A 22,057-nucleotide genomic window follows, 5' to 3' on the forward strand; every position below is an offset into this window, starting at 1 on the left:
CTACACTAAGTTTGAGATCCCACCTCCCCACCTTCAACAGCAGAAAATGGAACTGCTACTGTACTCAGTCTTTGGAATTTGTACTGAAACTCCCCTCACAGCCTCCAGTTATTGAATACAGTACTGCCCAAATAGTGTGTTCACAGGAGAGGGATTTCCAGCACAGTTTAGACCCTGCCCATAATTGGATCAAACTCTTGGCTGCAACTGTGTTTTGCACATGCTGAGGGTCAGTCAGCAGGGTTCCCCTGCAACCAGTGAGTATTTCTGTGAGAAATGAAACTTCCCCGAGCTCTCTAACAACTTATAGATGGCTCTAAGGCCTGGTCTACATGCCAAAGTTAGGTTGATGCAAAGTCACCTTGTGTCAACTTATTTGTGCATGTGTCCACATTTAAATTAGTCTCCAGCCGACATCAGCACCCCGTTACAGTGACACAGTAAGACCACCTCCCAGTATTGAGCCATGGTTGAACTACTGAGGTTGATGGCACTGCATGAACTATGTTGACCCTAACAGTCCTCAGACTCATAGACTTTAAGGTCAGAAGGGACCATTATGATCATCTAGTCTGACATCCTGCACAACGCAGGCCACAGAATCTCACCCACCCACTCCTGTAACAAATTCCTAACCTATATCTGAGTTACTGAAGTCTTCAAATCGTGGTTTAAAGACCTCAAGGTACAGAGAATCCTCCAGCAAGTGACCCATGCCCCATACTGCAGAGGAAGGCGAAAAATCTCCAGGGCCTCTGCCAATCTGCCCTGGAGGACAATTCCTTCCCAACCCCAAATATGGTGATCAGTTAAACCCTGAGCATGTGGGCAAGACTCACCAGCCAGACACTCAGGAAAGAATTCTCTGTAGTAACTCAGATCTCACCCCATCTAACATCCCATTACAGACCATTGGGCCTATTTACCTGCTAATAATCAAAGATCAATTAATTGCCAAAATTAGGCTATCCCATCATGCCATCCCCTCCATAAACTTATCAAGCTTAGCCTCCATCAGCTATCTCACAATTTCCCATTCCCTGCAACAGAGATCACCCTGGTCACAATTGTGAACTCCACTGACAAGGGCTCAGAGACCGAAAGCCACCCACCTTAAAGCCCCCTGCATATTTCTGAAATGCCTTTTCCTGATAGCCCACCTTGGCAAGTACACCTAGTAGCTCACTCCTGCTGTATGCAACTGCCCAACCAACCATGTGCCAGAACCACTCCTGGCTGGAGTACATGGGAGGTACTGCAATTCCTGCACCTATGGACAGAAGAGGCTGTGCAAGCACAGCTGTGGACCAGACACAGAACTGTGGATACCTGCAAAGAAAGGCACAGGGGTTTGCAGGCAAAGAGGTATGGCAGGGACTGGCAGCAGTGCTGTGTGAAAGCAAAGGAACTTTGACAGGTGCACCACAAGGCCAGGGAGGCCAACAATTGATCTGGTGCTGAGCCGCAGACCTGCCATTTCTACAATGAGCTGCATGCCATACTTGGCAGAGGCCCCAGTAGTGCACCACAGACCACAATGGATACCTCAGAGGAGCCCAAGACAGAGCCCCCTGCCATGAACAGCAAGGAGGAAGAGAGGAGTCAAGGGAGATGCAGCTGGGGAGGAGTCTAGCTATGTTATGAGCCAGGACCTGCCTGAGACTCCACCCCCGTCTAGCCAGTCCTGACAGCCAAATATGGATGAGCCTGCTGAAGGGGAAGGAATCTCAAGTAAGCATGGGTATGTATTTTTCCTTACAATGTTTACATTTAAAGATGACACTCGGCCCATCCCCAAGTCAAGACAAAGGTATTAACTTTTCATTGCTCTATTCAGACGAGAAGTTAGTGGCACAACAAAGGTAGAATTGGCATCTGCTTTTCATTCCCCTGTTGGGCTAGATGGGGGGTAGGGTGATCCAGGCTGGGCAGTTTGGTTTTGTGTACATAAGGATGTCCCTCAGTGAAACTTTCACAGAGATACTCTGCAATACTCTGCTGAAGGTTTCTAGGGATGGCTGCCTTATTTCTTCCTCTGTTGTAGGATGCTTTCCCGCACCACTCTGTGATGAGCTCAGCTGGCACCATTGCAGTAAACAGGCTCATGGCATACAGACCCAGGTGGCTTCAGGATGCCAATGGAAGCTGCTCCTTCTGATTCTTTGTTAAGCTCTGCAGTGAGATACCAGCTAAAACCTCCACTGCCTGTGGAAAACAGAGCACTCAGTGCCACTGCTCCATGCTCCCACCCTTAGAACAGGGACTGCAATTTTATTGTTTCATGCAACTGAAATTCCTTCCCCCCAACCTGCCATCTTTCCCCAGATGGGCCATACTCACCACGCCTAGGGCTGGAGAGTGGAGCTGAAGTGTCAATAAGCATGTCTTATTAAAAGTGTTTATAGGAATAAGGGAAGGGAGTTTTGAATCTTATCTTTCTCTTCCCGTAGTGGCTCTAAATCCTATGGTAAACCTGACTATTGTTATCAGCAGATTCTGGCATGGAGGCCTTGAGGGCTGCCCCCTCCACTCCAGAGAATGCTTGACCCTGACATGGAGGAGAAAGAAAAGGACGAGGAAGAACATGTCCAACAAGATCCTGCAAGCCAGTGCTGCATCAGATTGTGATAAAAAGAACCTGGAGGGCCAATGTGGCAGATAGCAAGAGTGGACAGGAGAAAGGCCAGAGAGTCCCAGCAGGAAAAGGAGAGGGAAATGCATGAGGATGCAGTCGGTCTTCTCAGGTAGCAAACCCAAACACTGCAGTTCCCGGTCTGCTACTAGTCCAAAAATCCCAGACTCCCCACCCTTTACACTCCTTGGAGAATTCCAGCTCCCTACATACCATATGGAATCCTGGGCCACATCTTTATCTCTACTACTCCATGCCAGGGGACAGCAATGGAAACCACAACTTCAGATACTCTAACCGAAGAGACCCATGCCTGGTGTACATGTAGACACAATCGACTATATTTGTGCGTTCAAAAGCGCAGAAATGTTGCTACCTTTCCAATCTTCAAGTTCCCTTCCATTAATTTACAAATAATGTTTGTATTTTCTTACATGCTTTTTGCGTATTGATTTTTCCTGTGCTGTTGGTGCAATTAAATAAATTTCTGTTTTTTGAGAATGAGACTCTCTTTATTACTTCACATCACATGTGCAAAGCATGCAGTACTTGTAAATGTACAGGATCACAGTGCACGCATGTCCTGGCAAACAGCGAGTCCTATTTATAAATAGACAGCAGGCACCACCCAATTCCTAGCAGCACCCACAGCTTGAGGCTCAGAGAACATTCCAGAACAGCACCTTACTGCAGCTCTTTCAAAGCAACCCTCATTAGCTCCATGCTCAGCTCTTGTGATGGCCCCTATGTCTGGCTGTTCAAAGTCAGCAGACAACCACGCATGACAGCTTCCCCTCCTTTGCCTCACAGATCTTATGCAAAACATGACAACTATAACCATTGAGATATTTTTCTCAGTGAGAACTAATTCAGTAAGTAAACACCACCAGCGTCCCTTCACTCCACCACAAGCATATTCAACAGTCATTCTGCACCTGCTGAGTCAGTAGCTGAGTCTTTCCTTAGAGGTCTTGAGGTCAGCATAAGCTTCATGAGCCAGGGGAGCACAGAGCAGGCTGGGTCCCGCAGAATCACTACTGGCATTTCAAAGTTGTCAATGGTAAGATGCCAGTCACAAAAGAAAGGCCCTGCTGGCAGCTTTCTGAGCAGTCCTGTGTTCTTAAAGATGCAAGCATCATGCATCTTCACAGATCAGCCTACACTGGCATCGGCGAAGCGTCCCCGGTGACTGACCAATGCTTGCTTAACCACAGAAAAGGAACCCTTTCTCTTGACGTCTCTGTTGCAAGGTGGACTTGTGCTAAAATAGGGATATATGTGTGGTCTTTTGTCCCACCACAGTTTGGGAGCCCCTCACTGCCTAGCCATACGCCATATCCTGCACATTGCAAAAAGTTACTGCCCTGAGTAGCAGGAGATGATTAATGGCCCTACATACTTAACTGACAATGGTCCCCACTGTGGATTTTCCAACTCCAAAATGATTTCCCACTCACTGGTAGCAGTTCAGCACTGCAAGTTTCCCGAGTGAAATCGCCACTCTCTTCTCCATTGTTAATGCAGCTTTCATTCTGGTGTCCCTGTGCTGGGGGATCTGGGGACAGCTCAGCACACAGATCCAGCACTGTGGCCTTTTGCATCCAAAAGTTCTGCAGCCGCTGCTTGTCTTCCCAAACCTGTATGATGCAACCCACCCATCAGTGCTCATTTCTTGGGCACAGATGTGGTGCTCAGCTATCTGCAGCTGCTCTTTGAACCCCACCAACAATTCTGAACTGTTATTCGCTACACCCCTTAGCAAACCGTCCTTGAAGAAATCCTCATGTCCCCCATTGCTGCAGTACTTCCTGTGGGCTCTAACTACAGGAGAATTGTGCCTCCTGTATTTGCAACGTTCATGAGAATAGCACTGAGCACTGTGGGCTCCATGCTTCTGTCAGAGAGGGCAGACACCAAAAGTGCCATGCGGGTTGGTAGGATTTTTTTTAAAAAGGCACAACTGTAGGCTATGAATGGCATTATGCAATGGAGAAAATTGCAAGCTGGTAACTTCACCCCTAGCTCCCAAAGGTCCTACGTGACTCATTTCTACCCCATACACATTGCAAAAAGTTCCCAAAAGGCATTACACTCCAGACGGCAACATGCAACACAAAGCACTCCTGGTGAGTACATACAATGGAGATGAAAGTAGCCAAGCATGCATTTGCATGAGCAATACACAAACTGTGGTCATTGTACAAGAATGTACTTTGTGTCAATGACAGTTTGTAGTGCAGACATGTTCTGAGACAGGGATTGGTGTCTGAGACCCAAGTCAAGGAGAAGTTACTAGAACCCAACCAGCAAAAAGGGCCGTGTCTACACCAGAACACTGATATCAATAAGCATGCTCAAGCAAACTGTGCACCAGCAGTCACTGGCAGTTTAAGTATCGTCATGCTAATCTGCTCTGAATGCTGTGCTTAACGCAATGGGCCCCGGAGCCCTGCTTCCCCTAGCTCCCAATGTTGCTGCCATTGGTGGTAGCAACAGTGAGAAATTTTCACAAACTCCCCCCAGTGTAGAAACAAACGATGGTGATTAAACAATTACAGCTTGCTACAGCAGGCTGGACAGAGTTTCATGATGCCTTCCCTACAGTAGACTTGCATATAGCAAGTGAAGATCATTACAAATGAGAACTCTGACATGCTCCCTACAAACGTTAATGCCAGATGCTGTATATTACCCCAGATTATCTCCATATGAAAACCAATTCCAAATAGAAGACAAAGAAGATACTGTCTAGAGTGAAGGGGGATTGTTACTGGGACTAAATGGCAATGGCCCTCATTCTGGTGATCCAAACAGCTACAGTCCCATGTAAGGTGTCCGAAGGCACTTTCTTAATGTCAGAGGAGCAGTGTACAGCAGAGGGGCAAGGCATTTGTCTCCCTGCTAACCCAGGAAGTTTGCTGTTGGTGCATGGGGATGAGGGGAGAGACCAACTTGATTAACTCAATCAACTCTCTCAACTTCAAAGAGAGGCCATCGGAATGCAATTATTCAGCATGGTGGACAAAGCCTGTATGGTGATCCCCTTCACTTGTCTGGTTTTCAGTTTATGTTTCCCATAACACGCTGTTCTAGCATAATATTTCAATTTAAGTCAATGGGAACTACAGGTGCTAAGCATCCCTGAAAATCTGGTCTCAGGTACACTACACTGGACTTGCAACAACTGAGACCCCTAAAATCAGTGGCCACTTTTGGAAAATTTGGCTGCATCTGGAGAGGCCTAACTGCAACAGAGGTGAATGCAGACAAGAGAGAAAAGGTCACAGAAGAGGGTGTTTGCGAGGGTCAACCAACAGTTCTGAGAATTAAACACATATCTATTATGTTTTATATTGAATTTGAAATATTATAAAAAATGGTATCACACTATACCACAGTTAAGATAATAAAACATCAGGAAATGCAAAAGCTAATTTGGCCGCATTACACATACAGTATGTTTTCATAGTCTGTACTTCTAGGAACCTAGATATTTCACAAGAGAGAAAGAGAAAACAGTACTTAAATGCAACATAGCTGAGTAATGTTGGAATATTCGGATCATATCAGTGAATGCAGCAGTCAATTATGTATTGTTAACACTGCATTAACACACTTCTTTCCCTTTAATTTTAAACTTACAGAGCTTGTAAAAATTTCCAATCTGTGCAGACTTCACAAGCTGCACCATAAGCTTCTTGAACCAATCTGTGCATGTACCTAACTAGCTGTGAATTTGCAAACAATCCATGTCTCCTGGAGTGTGCATATGGAAATTTAATTTGCTCTTGTAAAGGCTTAGCAGGCAATCTTCAAACTGTCTATTTTATTCAATCAAAATCTAGGTATTTTAAGTGTCGTACAGACACCACTTCTCAAGGACTGTCCCTATGCCAAGTTTAAATCTTCAGCAATTTTTCATATAGCTCTCTTTAAAAAGGTGGCTAGATTTTCTTAATACAGGAAAAAAGTATTTTTCAAGATCAACTGAAAGAATTTTGCTCCAATTTATGAAAAGGCCACTTTTAGGTAGAGATCAACATGCAAAATTTAGGAACAAAATAAGAATTTTCCTAAATTTGTAAGCATGAAAAATAGGGGAGTAGAAGGGAAACTTTTGCATAACAGTGACCAGTATAAATACTAGTAACTTTCAAGGACATGTGCTGCTAGATTCTCCAATGGTCTTCCAAGGTCATTGCTACACTCCTGCTGAAAGCAAGGCACTGACCCTTTGGGATTCCTTTTACTTGGCCACCTATAGAGCCCTATCTACATGACCCACAGTGACTGTCTGAATAGGGCTTTGAAGAATTAAATTAGCTGACAGGGTAGTCCAGGAAAAATGTGTCAGACAACTCTTCACCACCACATTCAAACACAGCAACAATCTAATATGTACAAGGCCTAGAAGATCTCAGCATGTCCAATGGGCCTCAAGACTTGCTATGAGCACACTAATCCAGATTTCCCCAAAAGCTGCCATGCCAAGAACAGCCATGCGTGAGAATCTGCCTCTGCCAGAAGAGGAATATCAGAGGGACCCCTACCTCTACTCACATTAGGTGAGTAATACCAGAGCATAGGCTCTTCCTTGTAGCTCCTGCCCTCCAGCTACTGAAGAAATCTATTTCAGAGCTCCCTGCTCCACTGTTGTCTCCGAGGGATACCGAGCTTCCTGACCAAGAAGCTCTCTTAACATTAGAGCAAGGGAACATTCAAACAAATTGAAAGGTGCCAAACTCAAAATGGACAACAGAAACTCTCTTTTCACACATCTACTGTGGAACCAACTGCCCCAAGATACTGTTGAAGGTAAGAGCTTATCAAGACTCAAAAAAGGACTGGACATGTATAAAGACAACATCATCTGAGAATAACAGCAAAAAAAAAAAAAAAGTGTGGGAATTGATATCAAACCTCCTGCTTTGGGATTTAAATCAGTTTCTAATTATTAGGGCTTAGGATGGAGACATCCATGGAAAGCAGATTATTCCACATGTGCCTACTGCATGGTTCCTTGTACATTGTTACATCCAAGTTCCGTACATTTTCTCTGTGTGATGTATTGGGGGAACAGAGTGAAAACACGACTGATCTGTGGCGTCGTAAAATAGGCTGACTCTATGGTGTTGAAGGCTTATATAATTGTGCATGCAGCTCGCAAGTTTGTATTTTTAACTACATTAACAATAAAGTGTAGCAACTAACAAATGCAAGTTTTGTAGCGAGTAGTGTTGCACTGTGTCTCTGCTATACTACCATGGAAATGGAGTCTTCGAATAAGAAACAGGATTTTATGAACTCCTAGTCTTTTGTCACTTTGACCTTTGCACAAACTTAACTAGTTTTAGAGGGACAATTAAAGATGGTTGGGTGGTGTAAAACAGGCAGTGTGAGAGTGAGGCATAAGTCGGTTAAGTTCCAGAATTTTAAATGTTCTGGTTTTTCTAACAGTGTCAAATTTTGGTCAAGATTTATATTGGGAGAAGTCCACCGGAACACACTTTCAACATTAACTTATTAAAACAAGCTTTGTTTGGGAATTTCCCTGATTTTAAATGAGTGCCACGTTTAAGTTGGGTTGGCATATAAAGCCCAGAGGAAGCACCCTTTGCCCCCTCCTCTCATAGATCGTAGCAAGCTCAAAGCAGTCTCCTTTATTACGTTAAAAGATACAAGCCCTCTCCCCTCATCCAAGAACAGTTTTCATATTTGAAACATCAGATTCTCTCATTTCTTAAAGGGATCTGGAAAGATCATTGGAGGACCAGATTATTGACACAAAGCAGGGGTGGGAATACAAGAGAGAATGCCAATTCTTAGACCACAAACAGCAGTCTTAGGCTGTCAGTTTCCAGTCTGAGAATCAGCATTGCTTCCCCATCTCATTTTGGAGCATGAGGAGCTGAAGCTCAGGTTAAAGACCTGTGTGACATCAGTAACATCTTCCTCCAAGGAGCTTGCCAGAAATTGCCAACAAAGAAGGAAATGAGGAGCAGATATTCCCAATATGAAAGACAGACAAGAAGAACAAAGTCTGAGATCCTCTTCAAGCCATTCTATCAAAGGAGGAGTTGAAAGCAAATGCACAGTGTGTGTGTTGCTTCACAGTTCATTTGTAAGGAAATAATTTCACCTCTCAATCCTGGAGATTAAGATGGTCTTCCTACAACACAGGATTAGATTGATGGAATGGGAAGCGGCACAGGGGACTTCATTCACTGATCTCATGCTCTGAAAGCTCAAAATGACAACTTCAAACAGCCCTCACACTGAGATGTCACAACCTCAAGGACGATAGACAATGATAAACTCAGTAGCTCTAAGAATCCATTTAATCGTGTTATGAAAGCTGTTTCTCGCTACCCACATTCTGATGCAAAAGATCACAGAAATGGGCAAAAAGCAACACAGCTAAAAACCTCTAACTTTTAGCATTAAACTCCATTGGTTTTATTTCTGTTCTAGACTCAGTGTGTCTTGGACTCACACCACACATAAATAACTGTTTGTGGATTCACTCACATCCTGTCTCTCTTCCACTATGAGGTAATCAACTCGAAAGCCATTCAGCAGGCAATGCAGCAAGGAGCTCTAGCACCGGGTTTCTCAAACTTTCGTACTGGTGACCCCTTTCACATAGGAAGCCTTTGAATGCGACCTCCCCTTATCAATAAAAAACACTGTTTAATATATTTAACACCATTATAAATGCTGGAGGAAAAGCAGGGTTTGGGGTGCTCATGACCCCCCATGTAATAGCCTTGCAACCTCCTGAGGGGTCCTGATGCCCAGCTTGAGAACCCCAGCTCTAGCAGACTGTCACTTCACACCTAGAATACTTCTTGGAGTTCAGAGGCCCAACTCCTTCTAGTCACCATCCTGAGCCCTGCTGGCTGACAGCAATGAGATCAGGTTCCATGAAGGGGTAAGAATACAAGAACCATTCAGTCAAATCAATTGTCCATCTAACCCAGAATCTTTGGCCAGTACCAGAAGTTCAAGGGGAGTGTACAGAACAGGGCAGCTGGACTGATCCAACCCCACTTCCCCTCCCGGCTTCTGACAATCAGGAGTTGGGGTGTCTGGAGCACAGGTTGCATTCCTGACCATCCTGGCTACTAGCCACTGATGGACCCACCCTCCATGAACTGATCTACTCCCTTGGCTGCCCCTGCTTAACCCATTCTGCCTTGATGTCCCGCAGCCGCCTTGTTCAGCTAGCAGCTTTCAGAATATGCCAGGCGGACACTGGTTCCTCCCCACCCGCCATCCGGCTTTCACACAGCCCCTTCCCTGGAGGCCCCAGGCAGCTGCGGAGGCCCTGGCTCCCGGCATAGCGCCGGGCTGTACTTCTCAGCAGCGGCCTCAGACCAGGCAGAGGCGGGGCTCGGCCCCGCTCGACTCCCCAGGGTGCAGGGGCTCGAGAGACCGGCAGCGCCCTGCTCCCGCAAGCAGCGGGGATTGGCCCCGGAGCCGCTGTGGGGCGGGATCTGGTCCGGGGGCTCCCCGCGAGCATCGCGACCATGCCCGGGTAGGTCGGTGTCCGGGCGGCCGGGAACGGGGCTCGTTCACCCCGACCCACCTGCCGCCGCCCGGTCCCGCGGCCTCGGGGTCAGGGAGCGCAGGCTCCGCGCCAGCTTCGCCACGGCGGCCACTCGGCAGCGGAACATGGTTGCAGCGCGCCGCAGCCTCCGCTCCGCTCCGCACTGACCCCGGCGCGCCCTCAGCGCATGCGCCACCCCCAACGCCAAGCCCCGATTGGGAGATCCCTTCACGCACGCGCAGAGCGCTAAGGTCCGCGAGGGGAGCAGTCTCGCGTCGCGTCACTCACCTCTCGCGAGCGGGCCGAGCCGCGAAGTGCCGCTCTTTCCCCCAGTCTCTATGGTGTGGCCGCCGCTCTGACCATGCTGTCGTTACCGGCGCGCTGTCTTCTCCGGCCGCCGCGGCAGCCGCTCCCGGCGCCTCCTCGGCGGGGAAGCTCCGGGCTCGGCCGCCGCTGGCTTCTCTCCACCCCGATCTTCTATGTGAACGGGCCGCCGCACATCGGACACCTCTACTCGGCGCTGCTGGCCGACGCGCTGCACCGACATCGGGGCCTGCTGGGGCCGGGCCCGGGCCGCCTCGCCACCGGTGAGCGGGAGAGGGGAGGGGGCGGCGCCGGACCGGGAGCGGACCCCTGCGGCGGCCGCGGGTGCGGGGCTTGGCAGCTCTCCATCCCCGCCCGGCAGGCGGTGCCCTGCTCGCTGGGCAGAGCCCACGGGAGGCGGGTGCCCCCGCCCTGCAGCCCCCCTGGCCCAGCACCCAGCTGCCCCGCTTGACTGTTCCAGGGACGGACGAGCACGGGCTGAAGATCCAGCAGGCGGCGGCGGCGGCCGGGACGGCTCCCTCTGAGCTCTGCGCGCACGTGTCCGGCCTGTTCCGCGACCTCTTCTCCCGGGCTGCCGTCTCCTTCACCGACTTCATCCGCACCACGGAGCCGCGCCACCGTCGGGCGGTGCAGTGCTTCTGGGCGGCGCTGCAGGGCCGCGGGCTACTCTACAAGGACTTTTACGAAGGCTGGTACTGCACCCCGGACGAGTGCTTCCTAACCCAGGCCCAGATCACCGAGCGACCCGACGCCCAAGGCCGCCCCTGCAAGGTCTCGCTGGACAGTGGCCATCAGGTACAACGCTGAGCTGCGCTGCCTTCCTCCCTGCCCTCCTCCTCCCTGCTTCCCTGCCTCGCTGGCTAGAGCAAGTGTGCAGGTGCTTTCTCTTCTTCCTTCCTACCGGGGCTCAGGCCCTGTGCTCCCCTCACGGATGCTCAGCAGACCTCCTACTTAAGAGAAACAATAGCAGTTCAATAGTTAATGTAGCAAGAGAGAAGCTGAAGTTTCAAATCTCTCTAGAATTTTCTTGGATGGTTAGATCAGCTTGAAATGTGGTGTGTCTGTTCATGGGCTGGAGCAGAGTTACCTGTCTAAATTCGCACTCATTTAGTCAAAGGGTTTTGGAGATGTAGAATACTCTAAAAGGAGATGGTTTTAAAACCTCAACCTTCTTACACCAATCTCTAGCACAAATGAGGTCAAAACAGAGGGCAATAGCCACATAAATCACATCACTTCATTGTAGGTGTTGAGAGCTAGCATTCAGCACCAAGAAAAGCCTCAGATATGTAAAAATTAGCGTTGTCAAACAATTTGAAAAAAATGCAATTAATCGCTAGATTAAAAAAAAGTTACGTTTAATTTCAGTTTTGATCACACTGTTAAATTTACATTGGTATTTTATTACTGTTATAAATATTTTTGAATTTTTTCTACATTTTCAAATATATTTCTTTCAAGCACAACACAGAACACAAAGTGTACAGTGTTCACTTTATATTATTTTTATTACTGATATTTACATTATATAAACAAAAGAAATAGTTTTTTTCAGTTCACCTCATACAAGTATTGTAGTGCAATCTCTTTATTATGAAAATGCATCTTACAAATGTAGAATTATAGAGCCTTCAAATCGAAGCATGAAGGGGCACACGAATGTTTAACATATCTGGCACATAAATACCTTGCCAATGGCAGCTACAACAGTGCCAGGTGAACATCTGTTCTCACTTACAGGTGACATAAATAAGAAGCAGACAGCAGAGGGAGAGGTGCAGTCCTTGTAGTAGAGATGTATGGGGATCATGGCTCTGCATTTCCTGGTTTTCCAAGGTTTTGAATTTTGAGAATGAAACTCTTGTGCAGTGAGAGGGCCCAAAGGGCACCAAGCACTGTTGGATGTCTACAACCATAACTCCCATGTTAACAAAGCTATGGGTGTCTCTTGTAGAACTTAGTGAAAGGTGTTGTTTGTAATTCATTTTTCTCTCCCTCTCAGGTGCACTGGACCAAAGAGGAGAATTACATGTTCAAGCTGTCTGAATTTCAAGAGCCGTTACGGAAGTGGCTCCAGGGGAATCGGCATGTCATCTCCCCTGAGCCCTTCTACCAGGTGGTGCTCCGATGGCTGGAAGAGGACTTGCCAGACCTATCTGTCTCCCGTGAGAGAAACCGATTACAGTGGGGTATCCCTGTCCCTGGTGATTCAACACAAACCATTTATGTGTGGGTAGATGCCTTGGTGAACTATCTGACTGTAGCAGGTTACCCTGATGCACATCATACCTGGTGGCCAGCTGCTCATCATGTTGTTGGCAAGGACATCCTCAAATTCCATGCCATCTACTGGCCAGCATTACTCATGGCTGTGGGGCTTGATCCCCCAGAGCAGATCTATGTGCACTCCCACTGGACAGTCCGTGGGCAAAAGATGTCAAAAAGCCTGGGAAATGTGGTGGATCCAGTGGCATGTTTCAAGCAGTACACGGTGGATGGCTTTAGGTACTTCCTGCTAAGGCAAGGTGTCCCTGAGCGAGACTGTGACTATTATGAGGAGAAAGTTATTAAGCTGGTGAATTCTGAGCTGGCAGATGCGCTTGGGGGGCTTCTCAACCGCTGTACAGCCCCTAGCATCAACCCCAGTGGGATTTACCCACATTTCTCAGAGTCATGCTTTCGAAAGGGCTCTGACCACATGGATGTGGAAGCCTCAGGTAGGGCTTTGGCTGAGGACTACGAACTCATAGCATCAGTTGATCGCTTGCCTCTCCAGGTGACTGATTATTTTGAACACTTCCAAATATACAAGGCTTTAGAATCCGTTGTTACATGTGTGAGGCAGACCAATGGCTTCTTCCAGAGACATGCGCCCTGGAAACTGTGCCGAGACAACCCTGCAGAGAAGTGCTGGCTTGACACAGTCCTTCATGTGACTCTGGAATGTCTGAGGATTTATGGGATTCTGCTGCAGCCAGTGATTCCAGCCACTGCGGAGAAGTTACTTTCCAGGTTGAGTATTAAGCCTGAGGAAAGGGCTTTCACAGGCTTGACCTTTCTGCCTCGCTACCATGGAAAGCCGTGTCCCTTTGAAGGAAGAAAACTTGGCCCTGACATGGGGGCCTTATTTCCTAGGCTGGAAACACCAAGAAGGCATCAGATGGAAATCAAAGGCCTTAGACCTTGACAAATAACTGCTGTGAATAAAACCTCCAGGGACACCCAGAACATCTGTCTCTGTTTAAGTATGGTTTTAAAAATTGTTAGCAGCTCCTTGGATCAGACATCAGCTGGGTGGGTCTCGTGCAGCCTCCTCCTGGCTAGGATGCCCTTGCTAGAGCAGGAGGCCCAAATACCTCATTGAGATAGAACCCCAGGAGTGTGAGCCAGGCCTGTTGTCTTTTGTGGGGTTTTCAGTGGAGCATTCTATGATGGTGTTGCTGGTAAACATCGTCAGCTGCTCTTTGATTCAGTAAGCGGGGGAGGGTGAACTGGAATTGCAACACAGAGCTGGAATGTTACTGCTGTTTGCTCTGCTGAGTGGGTGGGACATGAGAAGGGATTCGGATAATGCCTGACTCCTTTTTAAAAGGGTAGATCTTTCTAAATAATATTTGGGTTCTGAAAAGTTATCCCCACCCCCACTTATTACCCAGTTAGTTTCCTTTTCCGTCCTATCTGCCTCTCTCATTAATGTGAGGAGTAGGGAGGTCATTCTACTAATGATATCTGGGCAAGAGCACAGCAGCCTGATCCCCTGAATGGCCTCTCCTGTTCTGGGGTAAGACCCCTCCCAGCTAGCACCTCTATGCAGAGAGGACCCAGAGCCCTTGAGGGCACTCAGACCTGCTAGCTAACTTAGTGGGGCAGTGACGTGAGAGAGAGTTGAAATGAGAAGGGCAGGGGCTGATGATGAGGCAGTGAGGGGAACTGGTGTTGCTGCCAAACCGTGTAGCCAGCTGTTCTGCACAGGGCTTTGGATGCTGAGGCCCCTGTACTGGGCTCAGTGCCGAGGCTGGTGCCTTTGCCTGCTGGCATCAATGGCAGCAGTGATAGCTGCAAGAGCGCTCTGTTGATGGCTATAGAATGTTAGTTTCTTTTGTCCTCGGGATACAATGGCCCCTACATGTTATGTTTAGTAGCTTCATTCTCTCCGGGGTATTGGGGGTTGCAGCTGGCTCGTTACAGATGGAGAGGAGGGCAGATGGGTTGGAGCGCATGCAGTGTAGATTTCCTGCTGAGTCTGACCAATTGCCCTGCAGAGCTGTGGGATGTTATGCTGTGGGAGGGATGCAGGAAGGTACCACCATCGTACAGCTAATGAAATTGTACTCTGGGACAGAGGCCATGTGCAGGCAGGATGTTAGTCTGTCACTGCTGCTGTTCAGTCTGGACATGGGGCTGCTAGGAGGACTGGATGAAGCCTAGTTTCCAGTGTTGTCATGCTCTGTAGCCTTGGCTAGGCTGCAGTTGTAATTGGCCTCTTCCCCTGTTGCTCATGGATGTGCTGCACCACCACCCCCATCGCCCCAGACCCCCACTGCCTCCCCCAGCCCGGCATCCATCCCCCCTTCCAGGGCTTAATTTGGGGTTCGCTGAGAAAAGTGATATTAACAAACATGCAAGTATTATTTCTCACAGCAGACTTACTGGCTAGTTGGGAGGCTGTGATGATACTTGTATGTTTGTTGCTATCACTTATAGCAGCCTCCCAGCTAGCTACTAAATGTGCTGTGAAGAGTGATATTAATGAACATACAAATATCATTTTTCACATCATTACTTTTATCCTGTCTGCAAAAAACAAACAAATCCTACATCAATAAATTACAATGCTTTGGGTGTGTGTATTTATTTGTTTCCTTAAAGTTAATTATTTTAGGAAAAAGCATCAGTGCGGCCACCAGCAAGAGTTGGTGGCCACACTCTGAGCCAGGGGCTGATAGAGACATGGCTGCTCCATCCTTCCACCCAAAGAGGAAGGGGCCTGCTGATACTCTACTGAGCAGGGCAGGGGGAGTCCCACTCTACCCTCTAGAGCCACAATGGGTGGTAGCTACTCCCCATGGGCCATTGGCCTGGCAAGAATACACTTTCTCTTGAGAAGATTGCCTTGTAACACAGCAAAATCCCCCAGAAACAACCCTCCCCTTCCCCCGAGTGCAAGAAGAGATCCTGGCTGGGAGGGTGCTCTCTGGGCCCTCCACCTCTGCTGCCTTTCCCATCTCCAGCTTTCATTTAAAGGCCTTGTCTCATACAAACCACTGTGCTGCTGTCCCTTAACCCAGCCTGGCAGAAAGCTTCCTCAGCAAAACCAGACCTCTTCTCATTCCAGGAAGGGGTGAGTGCAGTGCCTAACTTGGGCTATTTACATACCAATATTAAGCATGAGCCATTTTTTCCTTCTTTGACTGTCCCAGCATTTCTTCCCCCTGTGCTATGGGGAGAGCTATTACTCAGGGTTCAGCCTTGTATTGGCAAGCACGTCTCCCAGAGGTCCTTCCAGGACCCTCCCACACAGGGCAGTGAACATGAGACTCCATGTGTGGATAAGCTAGCAAAGAGCAAAGTTCTGCTGTTCAGGATGTTCTATAAGGGTAGGAAGGGGCCCTGCTGATAGGGTTGCAGTTCAGTTTGCAAAGTGTGTCTAAGGGAAGAGGACCCTGTGGCAGGGAGCAGGCTGCCATGCAGGTGGGGTATCAATATGTGCATATGACTACCTCATTTCCCCCACTGCCTGTGCCTCTCAGTCCTGACCCACATGCCCCCTGCTGTTTCAGGGCTGGGACCCCAGGCAGCTCTGCTAATGTACCCCAGTCATGAGGGGCAGATTTCCACCCCTAGTTTGCTCCTGGGCTTGCCTCTTGTACAATGCAGTGGTTTAAGAAGGTGCACAAATTGGAATTTGAATGAGACCTTCCAGACTCATTTCACTTGTGGCTTTTTCCACAGGTGAAGGGTGAGTGCAGCTGTCCTGTGCTGAGTCCCGTGCACTGCTGAGGTATAGGCAGACTCTGTTCTCCACTTTCAGGGCAGGGGTAAGCCAGTCAACCCTTGATAATGATTGGAGATTCCTGTGTATCTCCTAAATCCAGACCTGGTCTAGGACCATCACTGGCTAATGGGATCCCCCTGAAAGAACACTGTTCTGCTTCTTGTTGAGGTGGGAAGATGCCAGAAGGGACGACCTCCTCACCTATTATGGTAGAAGTGTTGGGGACCTGGCTGGGCATGTGGCTGGATTTGCTGAATCTCAGCTTTCATCTTAAAACAAAAAGTAAGTCTCTAGCCCTCCTCAATGCAGAGAAGTTTAAAAATGTGACCTTTAATGGCTGAAACACAGAGGCAAAACAACAGGACCACAGCTTTATTAGTTTTTAAAATCTCATGATTGTTAAGCCAAACTTATGGTTGTGTGAGGTCTGATTCATGGTTCTTGAGGGCTGGGGGTTGGAAGTACTGCATGGGAGATCAGAGAATCACAGAAAAACATGGTGGGGAGAAATCCAGAGGAGCCCAGCCAGTGCTTAATTTGTAATGAAAGAGGTACTGGGGTCAAGCGATTTTTTTTTACTTTTATAGCTGATGTGGCAAGCCCAGGGGTGCCAGGGCTATGAACTCACAAGCCTAGAAGTGCCAGGGCTAAGCCCTGGTGTAAATTAAGTGCTGGGCCCAGCCAGTTCCCCAGGTCAGAGTAGGGCCATGTCCTGTAGAATATTCACCAATTGAAATGACTCCTGACAGTGACCTGGCAGGAACACGTTTCCATGCTAGGGCTTCCGTCTCTGCAATCAACCAGTAGGAAGGTCTTCTGATTTCAGCTTGTATTTTCCCTCTCATCATCCCCGCCCCCCCCTTCCCTCTTACTTCTACCCCCTTGCCCTACACTAAGCAGTCCTAGTATTGCCTGTCCCTGTGCTCAGCAATTGTGAGGTTGGTTTGCAACTCATAAGGTTTGTGCTTACCCAGGGAACAATCCCAAAGGTGGCGTTCTGTTTCTTTGCCTTTTGGTGTCTGAGCCTGTGGGATCTTGTTTAAAAACTTTCTTCAAAACAAGAACTGTAAAAGTGAGAACAGATTATTCCGTAATTGCCTGACTCCAGGATTTGGGGATTTAAGAAAAACACCAAATATCGTGAGACTTATGATCAAATTGTGAGAGTTGGCAGAATCTGTCTGGCTTATATCTGATACCTTTAGGGAACTGCTCCCTAGCTCTACAGATCTAGCTCTTCGAATATCTCATCACAAATTGCTCCCTCAAGATCCTTCATGTTGCTCTTCTCTCAATTTCCTTAGTCTGTCACCATCTTTCCAGAATTGTTAGATTCCCCCTACTTCTTGAAGCCAATATAGCATTCTGTTGACTCATCAGAGTTGTAGTGTGAGTTGAGACCTCTGCATGTGCAGCCCAAAAGTGCAGATGGGGTCTTGTCCAATGATGCATCTACCTCACAGCATGACTAAACACTACAAGCCGTCCCAGAAGTATATGGAAGTGCTCCAGCTGCTGCCCTGTTCAAGCTGCATCTGGGCTCGTTATATAACTAGACCCTTCTTGTTCCTGATGGTTTGTGACTCCTTTGGCTCTCAGGTTATGTCTATACTGCAATAAAAATCCACAGCACTGAATCTCAGTGCTTGGGTCTATTGACTTGGGCTTGCGGGGCTCGGGCAGCGGGGCTAAAAATTGGTGTGTAGATGATTGGGCTCGGGCTGGAGCCCAGGCCGTGAGACCCCCCCACACACACACGCACACCCTGGGTTTCAGAGCCTGGGCTCTATCCAGAGCCCAAACATCTACACTGCAGTTTTTAGCCCTGCAACCTGAGCCCCACAAGCTTGGTCAGCTGACCTGGGCCAGCTGAGGCCATGCCGTGGGTCTCTTATTGGACTGGAGATGTACTCTCAGCTCTCCCAGTGCAGCCTGCAGTCAAGTCTGCATCAAACTCCCCTGGAGTGGTTAGAATCCTCTGGGGGTGTTTCTAATGCACCAGTCACCAGAGTACTCAGATATTCTCCAAGGAAGGGACTGGAAACTCTTCTAAATTCATCACTGTAGCTGCGAACAAAGAATGCCTTAAAGCATTTTCGCCCATCCCCTTCTTAGCTGCGCTGTCTTTTTCACCAGCATTTTCTGGGGTGCACATCCCTTCAGCAGTTGAGTGCCTTTCGACAGCCTGCTCTTGTATGCATTTACAATCCTGGCCAGGAGAATCCTCTTCCTAGCTACAGCCATGACTACTAACCGGGTCCTAGCATGGTTTCCTTGACTACAGTGAAGGGTGTTAGAGCCATTCACAAAGCCACAGGGTTGAGGGGGAAGGGCTGCAGCACTATCTGTCTAGCACAGTTTGCAGTGCAGCCTGCGTGCACTGCTCCAGGAAGTCATGCTAGGTCACCACTCAGCTTCACCAGTGCTAATAGAGAGCAGCTGCTGTGTCCCCCAGAAACACTGTGGGCGGAAAGGCAGGCAAAGAGAAAGAAGCAGCAGATTGAGGGGTGAAGGAGCACTGCAGAGACTCGGGCAATAAGGAAGACCCCAGGATAAAAGAGAGGGCAATGGAGGTTGAAATCAAAGGTCTTATCTGTGCTCAGCATTGTCTCAGTGGTGCAGGCAGTAAGGCCCCCTAGGAATCAGCTTCATCGTGTCTGCAATGGCAGTTTGCACTGGTGAAGCTACGCCGGCACTGGCTGTAAGTGAAGTAGATCCCCAGCGTAGGCAGGGCCAAGGAAGGAAGACAGGGAAGAAAGAATAAATTAATTGTGAGAAACAGAGTGAGGGGGAGAGCAGCCAAGAGGCTGTGCAGCTGGGGCAAAAGCAGCAGTCCTGCCAAGGGAGGGGGCACAGGTGACATGAAATGTTCCAATACAAAGAGAGCTGGGGCCAAGATATCCAATGTGAGATGCCTCTCCAGGTATCAATCATGCTAGACTGAGCATCCGGCTGAAGGCAGAACAGTGACCCTACCCAGGGTACAAACCCAGAGGAGCTGGGCAGAAGTGGAGGGACTCTTCCTCACATACCAAGGAGTGGGGGAAAGGTTCCCCCAAACTATCCAAACGGATCCAAGAACAATGATGGAAATTTGATCCTACAGTGGGAAAGGAGAGAGAGCAGAGACAGCATTGTCCAGGGGAACAACCTGCCAGAGAGGCAGGAACAGACTCGGGGCTAGTCTACACGTGAAGTACTGTGCCACTGTATTGCGTCTGGTGAAGACTCTACGCTGATGGGATAGAACTCTCCCATCAGCCTGTAACTCTACCTCAGTGAGAGATGGTAGCTATGTCAGCGGGAGAAGCTCTCCCATGGACAGCAATGTCCACACCGGCGCTTAGGTCGGTATAACTTATGTCACTCGGGTGTGTATAAGCCACCTCTGGGAGCGACATAAGTTACACCAACATATGTGGTAGTGGATACAAGCTCTCAGATGCCCTATGTGATAAAGTGGGAATTTTCTGTAATACTGTTTATTCCTATGTGACTCAGTTTCCCCATGTACTTGCATTGCTACCTAGTAGGTGCAAAAGGCGCAAAAAGCTGCTTCTGGGGCAGAACAGGATACATGAGATGTTGTGTCATGTAACTGTCTGGGATGGAATTAATGGGTCATTAAAGGACTGGCTGAAATTTACCCGTATCAATGAAGGGTCCACAAAAAGGGACTGAGCAGTTGATACTTATCCATGGGACTCTGGCAGGTGATCTCTGTATGGCTCTGCAGGAGCTGGACGATGAACTGAAGGGTATTGGGTGGCTGGTATAAGAGTTAGCCTTGGGGAGAGAGGTGGGAGCTCTCACCTAGGACTTAGGAGAAAGGGAGAGTGACAGAGAGCTTCAACAGCAGCATGGCTCAAGGGAGCCCTGGCCTGACTGTGGCCAGGCTGAACTCTATCTTAACCTTTTCCTCTCTCTGCTAACCGCAGGATTGTCAGATTCTGTAGCCAGGTGACTAATAACTCATTGCCTTTGTTTGAAAAGGCTGCCTGGTGTGGTTCCGAATACTCACGGAGAGCATTGAACCCTGAAGTGGCACAGTACAAGCCTTCTGGAAGAGTGTGGCTGGCTGGAGTCATGGAGAAAGACAGGGATTGCTGGTGCCTGAAGGCCTACTTTCTAAGTCTTGGAGGCCGTAGGCCTGCCCCTGTGGAAATGTGTGGGTCCTTGAGGCCCAGCAAATTGAAGGGGTCACTTTTAAAGGACTGGTTACATAGGCTGGGGCACAGACTAGACCAGGGGAGGGCAAACTTTTGGCCCGAGGGCCACATCGGGTTGTGCAGCTGTATGGAGGGCCGGGTAGGGAAGGCTGTGTCTCCTTAAACAGCCTGGCCCCCACCGCCTATCTGCCTCCTCCCACTTCCCGCCTCTTGACTGCCCCCCTCAGAATCCCTGCCCTGACCCCTATCCACACCCCCGTCCCCTGAAAGCCCCCCTGGGACTCCCACCTCCTATCCAACCACCCTCTGCTCCTCATCCCCTGACCAGCCCCTCCCGGGACCCCCCTGCCCCTAACCTCCCCCTGGGATCCCACCCCCTTATCCACCCCCGCTGCTCCCTGACTGACCTCCTAATCCCTATCCACATCCCCGCCCCCTGGCAGGCCCCCCGGGACTCCCCCTCCCAACACTCACTGTTCCCCATCCCCTGCCCCTGCCCCCAGAACCTCCGCCCATCCAACTGCCCCCTCCTCCCTGACTGCCCTCCAGGACTCCCTGCTCCCTTACCCAACCCCTCACTCCCCACCAGGGCCAGCTTTAGGCCAATTCCACCAATTCCAGCGAATCGGGCCCTGCGCCTAAGAGGGCTCTGCGCCCACTGAGAATCTCTTTCCTGTCTAGAGGCACCTTTTTAATTTTTTCTCAACTGGCAGCGCTCCGGGTCTCCGGTGGCACTTCGGCAGTGGGTCCTTCGCTTGCTCTGGGTCTTCGGCGGCGGGTCCTTCAGTGCCACCGAAGCCGCCGCCTGAAGTGCTGCCGAAGACTCGGAGCACCGCCCGGTGAGTACAAGCCCCATGTGCTTTTTTACATTTTTTTTTTTTTTTGGTTATAGTCATCCCTGCTGGGGCCCCATCAAAACTGTTCGAATTGGGCCCTGCTCCCCACCGCTTTACCAGCAGCAGGAGCTCGCAGCCATGAAACCCAGCCATAGCCAGCTGCGCTCCCCACGCTGCCCAGCAGGAGCGGTGGGCCAGACTGTGGCGCACCTGGCTGCAGGGGAGGAGGGACATTGGGGGAGGGGCCGGGGACTAGGCTCCTCAGCCAGGAGAATAGGGGCAGGGCAGGACGGTCCCACAGGCCGTAGTTTGCCCACATCTGGACTAGACCCTGTGGCTCCATGACACCTATCCCAGGCATGTGCTGATGGTTCCTCTAGCAGAGACCCAGCATGTGTCTGTCACAGGTGTTGGCAGTGCCCAGAATGAATTCCTGTATTGGATGCACACAGTCATGTCCGTACTTTGGTCTGCTGTAAATGTCACTTCACTCTCTGTCCTGCATTTAACCTAGGGATTTGGAGCCCCCTAAGCTTCATGATCCAGGTCAGC

The 22,057-nt window shown here is 49.2% G+C and overlaps 2 protein-coding genes across 11 annotated transcripts in view; one reads left to right on the forward strand and one right to left on the reverse strand.

Moving 5' to 3' along the window:
• AIFM1 (apoptosis inducing factor mitochondria associated 1) overlaps window positions 1–10,523 on the reverse strand; it is a 35,337-nt gene extending 24,814 nt beyond the window's left edge. The window contains exon 1 of one of the 8 annotated variants that reach the window (XM_030574397.1): window positions 10,470–10,523. Coding sequence is in view for 4 of the 8 variants with exons in the window: in XM_030574393.1 (XP_030430253.1) it covers window positions 3,568–3,775 (208 nt within the window). In the remaining 4 variants the exon portion in view is untranslated. Of the gene's footprint in view, window positions 1–1,160; window positions 1,715–3,567; window positions 3,878–10,220; window positions 10,348–10,469 lie in introns of those variants that run through there. The other 7 variants (XM_030574400.1, XM_030574394.1, XM_030574395.1 and 4 more) reach the window with 7 other exon arrangements.
• Window positions 10,515–20,710, forward strand: MARS2 (methionyl-tRNA synthetase 2, mitochondrial). 3 transcript variants are annotated; one of them, XR_004001876.1, is made up of 6 exons: window positions 10,515–10,768; window positions 10,966–11,300; window positions 12,508–13,517; window positions 16,458–16,543; window positions 16,669–16,782; window positions 20,494–20,710. XR_004001876.1 is itself a non-coding variant. In XM_030574403.1 (4 exons), exons 1-4 carry the CDS (start codon window positions 10,543–10,545, stop codon window positions 16,459–16,461), a joined length of 1,575 nt encoding a protein of 524 aa, XP_030430263.1. In that variant the 5' UTR covers window positions 10,515–10,542; the 3' UTR covers window positions 16,462–16,549. The 3 variants fall into 3 exon arrangements, 2 of the variants coding, with proteins under 2 accessions (XP_030430263.1, XP_030430262.1); XM_030574403.1 differs by lacking the exons at window positions 16,669–16,782; window positions 20,494–20,710 and having other exon boundaries at window positions 16,458–16,549; XM_030574402.1 differs by lacking the exons at window positions 16,458–16,543; window positions 16,669–16,782; window positions 20,494–20,710 and having other exon boundaries at window positions 10,517–10,768; window positions 12,508–15,355.
• The last annotated feature ends 1,347 nt before the right edge of the window (window positions 20,711–22,057 follow it).

The sequence above is a fragment of the Gopherus evgoodei genome, chromosome 9 (assembly GCF_007399415.2).
Source record: "Gopherus evgoodei ecotype Sinaloan lineage chromosome 9, rGopEvg1_v1.p, whole genome shotgun sequence".
Lineage (NCBI taxonomy): Eukaryota > Metazoa > Chordata > Testudines > Testudinidae > Gopherus > Gopherus evgoodei.

Coding starts and splice junctions, on each gene's coding strand:
- MARS2 (XM_030574402.1), top strand. CDS start 10,543: ATGCTGTCGTTACCGGCGCGCTGTCTTCTCCGGCCGCCGCGGCAGCCG. Junction 10,769..10,965: donor CCCGGGCCGCCTCGCCACCG/GTGAGCGGGAGA, acceptor TGACTGTTCCAG/GGACGGACGAGCACGGGCTG. Junction 11,301..12,507: donor CGCTGGACAGTGGCCATCAG/GTACAACGCTGA, acceptor TCTCCCTCTCAG/GTGCACTGGACCAAAGAGGA.